The 3998-nt window shown below is 44.1% G+C and overlaps 1 protein-coding gene across 1 annotated transcript in view; it reads left to right on the top strand.

Annotated features, from left to right (window-relative positions):
- Positions 1-231: 231 nt before the first annotated feature.
- The window catches only part of LOC145416494 (cell adhesion molecule Dscam2-like), a 171194-nt gene continuing 167427 nt past the window's right edge, over positions 232-3998 (top strand). The window contains exon 1 of the mRNA XM_080285451.1: positions 232-340. Coding sequence (XP_080141577.1) covers positions 232-340 — 109 coding nt within the window. The remainder of the gene's footprint in view (positions 341-3998) is intronic.

The raw sequence follows: 3998 nt of genomic DNA, 5'->3' as shown, positions 1-3998 counted from the left end.
AGAGCTATTACTTGAAAATGGTTGAAGATAGAGATATTTACTAGTATCAGGAAATAGGAAGTCACATATTGGCTTCTAATTGGTACTATGACTTTTGGCCTTAAGTGGCCTTGAAAGGTCAAACTCAAGGTTGCGGATATTCAGGGAGCTATAACTCGAATCTGGTTGAAGATGGGGATATTTACTTTTATCAAGATGTAGGAAGACTCATATGGGCTTTGATATGGCACCATGGCCTTTGACATTGAGTGGCCTTGCAAGCTCAAACGCAAGATCACTGATTTTCACAGGGGCTATAGCTTAAAAATGGTTGACAATGAAATAACTGGTGTCGGGCGAGGTTTGTTGTGCCTGCCACCACTTGTTTAGATCTGTGTGTCTTCAACCAGTTAACAGGGCCCCGTGGCAGTCTCCGGATCACCACGTTATTTGTTTATATGGTTAGGTTTCAGGAAGCCATTACGCTTGTCATTCAGTGTAGAGCTGCCTGGAATGGAAAGAAGAGTAATAAAAGGTGGCAGGAACAATGAGATAAATAAGAACACAGGAGGGCAGACATAGGAAAAAAAAATGATGGAGGGTGAAGAAAGAGGTAGGCAGCACTACATCAAGTGAGTGGATGATGGTCACCTACTACCTAAGGATCTCAGTAAAAGGTACAGTCAAATATATATATTTTTTCCTATTTACCTGTTCCATCCAAAGAAAATTCACAGCTACCGAAATACAGTGAAAACCCTATCTCTAATACTGCTTGTTTCAGATGGTTCGTTTTTTCCGCTATGTATTCGTCAAATTTTGGGAACATACTTGTGTCCCTGTGCAATCCTATTCTTGTGCCACGTTCGGTTTCTGCGTGCACCAGGAAGGCCCAGCGCTGGCACGAGGGGTGGGTAGGTAAACAAGAGAACGCAAGCTGAGGTTTACAGGTCACGTAGGCTGCAGTCCCCGTGATCGCAAGGGACTGTGTGTGTGTGTGTGTGTGTGTGTGTGTGTGTGAGAGAGAGAGAGAGAGAGAGAGAGAGAGAGAGAGAGAGAGAGAGAGAGAGAGAGAGAGAGAGAGAGAGAGAGAGAGAGAGAGAGAGAGAGAGAGAGAGAGAGAGAGAGAGGGAGTGTGTGAAAGAGGCTAGGCGAGGAGTGAGAGAAAAGAGAGAAGGAAATGAAAGTGTGAAATGGGGGGAAGAGGCAGAGAAAAAATGAAGTGTGTGTGTGTGTGTGTGTGTGTGTGTGTGTGTGTGTGTGTGTGTGCAATACGCTTTATTTGGAGTGACGGCCTTCCCCTGGTTCGATCCATGAGTTAACTGGAAGCTTTTTGTCCTACACTGCCACAAAGAGTAGTAGGCTCGTCATCTACCCTTAAATGTATTGATCTACGTTAGCCTAGCCTCGGGTTCCTACTCTCTCTCTCTCACACACACACACACACACACACACACACACACACACACACACACACACTGTGCAAAAAATATATTTATGTGGAGTTGGGTAGACCTGTGAGAAGTGTCAGGATTCCGGGGACTAGTATGAGATGTAAATGAGTGAGTGGCCCGTTTTTCTGGTCAGTAAGATGATATTTCTCCTAATTTATGCCTCCTCCTTTTTCGATCCTGCCTCACTCTATCCTCAGATGGAAAACAGGATGATGATGATGATGATATTGATGATGATGATATTGATGATGATGATATTGATGATGATAATGATGATGATATTGGTGATGATAATGATGATGAGATTGGTGATGATGATGATGATGATGATGATGATGATGTATTCCATGATGGCTCCCCACCTAAGAGAGTACAAGATATATATATAAATTCATCTCCATTGGCTTTCCTGTGCATACCTTGCTTCACACGTAAATATTATCCATTTCCCCGCTGCCAGCACCCTCAGCTTCAGACTATAAGCTTAACAATGGCATAAACCCTCGTAAACCCAAACAATATTTTCCATAAACAAATCGCGCGCCTGTAAATCCCCCAAAATATAAAGCTGTCGACGAACCATGATACCTCGATTTACTCCTTTCACCAGGTGCGGGAGGGATGCCTTCACGTGGAGGCACTGATATGACTGGGTGGCTCCACTGCCTGGTTGTACAAACGTCCCTCAATTCCCTCCCTATCCCCCAAAAGGAGGATGGTGGACCGTAGGAGGACAACTTCAGCCTACAGTCCCTTGGGTTTAGATTTCAGAAGACCCTGAGGCGCTACCACTAGTGCAGAATTCTACCACTATAGCAACTACTATTTCTACTGCTATTATTACAGTAAGTAGTAGTAGTAGTAGTAGTAGTAGTAGTAGTAGTAGTAGTAGTAATAGTAGTAGTAGTAGTAGTAGTAGCAGTAGTAATGGTAGAAGTGGTAGTAGTTGCAACCCTAGGATCATCTGAACGGGAACCGGGTGGACTGCAGGCTGAAGTAAACATCTCCTGCAATCCACCATCCTCGTTTTGGTGAACATGGAATGAACTGAAGTAGGTTTGCATATCCAGGCAGCAGAGCCACCCAGTCATATCGGTGCCACCACGTCAAGGCGCTCCTCACCAGCACGCTCGTCGTATAAGTGTAAATCACAAGAAAATTACACGAAGAATGGAAGGAAAGATGTAAATTTACGGACTTCTGGAAATTCGTCAACCTCCCCATCTTATAACAATACAGAACAAGATCATACTGATACTCGAAGACGCTTTACAGGAACACAGAGACACAGAGAGCAAGATTATAGCGATATTCAAGGACGTCCTCTTCAGTTAGCACGAGATATATGAGCGAGAACCCGGGCGAGGTCAAATTACAGCACTGCAGAGGGCGCGCGAACAGGAAATTGGAATCCTGTCAAATGGAGAGCAACTTGGCGGGAAACTGTCTGGCTGGGGTTATATATTCCCACCACCAAAGACGAGGATTTGATACGTGTTCTGCTTCGCGTTGGAGGCTTCGTAGCACCTTTTTCTTTGCGATTTGTTCAGGGTATTACATCCTCATATTTTCTTGTATTTACATCGCGTCACCATAGACATAATTTGCGTCCATATCACGTAAGGGGAAATTGAGGAGTGATGTGCATAATGAACTGCCAAAGAAGAGGTGTTAGGAAATATACAAAGCCACTTAGAATACGACCCGTTTGGATAGATGAGGATGGCATGGATGGAAAACAGGGATCGAGCAGGGATAAAACAGAGACAGGATATTAGAGAGAATGGAGAGGAAACGAAGAGGGTGAAACACAGAAGGTATTTAGAGGGAAACAGATGAAGCAGGCACAGAAACAGGAGTGGAATGGAAACAAGCAAGAGATGAAAGGGAGGAAGGATCTGAAAGGAGAGAGGAAAAGGAATGGATTGGAAACCAAAAGGGTGAAACACAGAAGGGATTTGGAAGGGAATAGAGGCAACGGGGGTACAGAAACGGGGATGAAACAGAGACAAGTATGAGATAAAACAGAGGAAGGCTTTGAAAGGAAAGAGGAATGTGCACAGTAGAGGGAATGAAGAGGAAGCCAATAGGTGAAACACTGAAGCGATGTGAAAAGAAACAGAGGGCACAAAAACAGGGGTGAAATTAAGACAAGTAAAGGATGAAACAGAGAAAGAACTTGAAACGGAAGAGGAGACAGGCACAGAAGAGGGAATGAAGAGAATAACAGTAGGGGTAAACAGAGAAGATATGACAGTAGCTTAGTTTACAAGATATATATATATATATTTTTTTCAAACGCGTATGTGCTGATGCTACGAATAACTAATCGATATTTTCAACTTTCTTGCAGGACCAAAATTCGCAAGTGGCCAATTACCTGTCCTCGCGTCAGGTGTGTCAGAATCATTAACGACACACACCTGCCACGCTCACCTGCCCCCACCTGCAATTATCAACACCTGGGCCATGTACTGGTTGGTCTTGCTGTCTATTCTGGTAAGGATGAAGCCTGTCAGTTTGGTGGTGTGTGTGTGTGTGTGTGTGTGTGTGTGTGTGTGTGTG

The sequence above is a fragment of the Coenobita brevimanus genome, chromosome 106 (assembly GCF_032717465.1).
Source record: "Coenobita brevimanus isolate Jiangsu-jjx chromosome 106, ASM3271746v2, whole genome shotgun sequence".
NCBI classification, from domain to species: domain Eukaryota; kingdom Metazoa; phylum Arthropoda; class Malacostraca; order Decapoda; family Coenobitidae; genus Coenobita; species Coenobita brevimanus.
The sequence above is the reverse complement of the archived record's forward strand: the minus strand, read 5'-3'. Positions and strand labels throughout refer to the sequence as shown.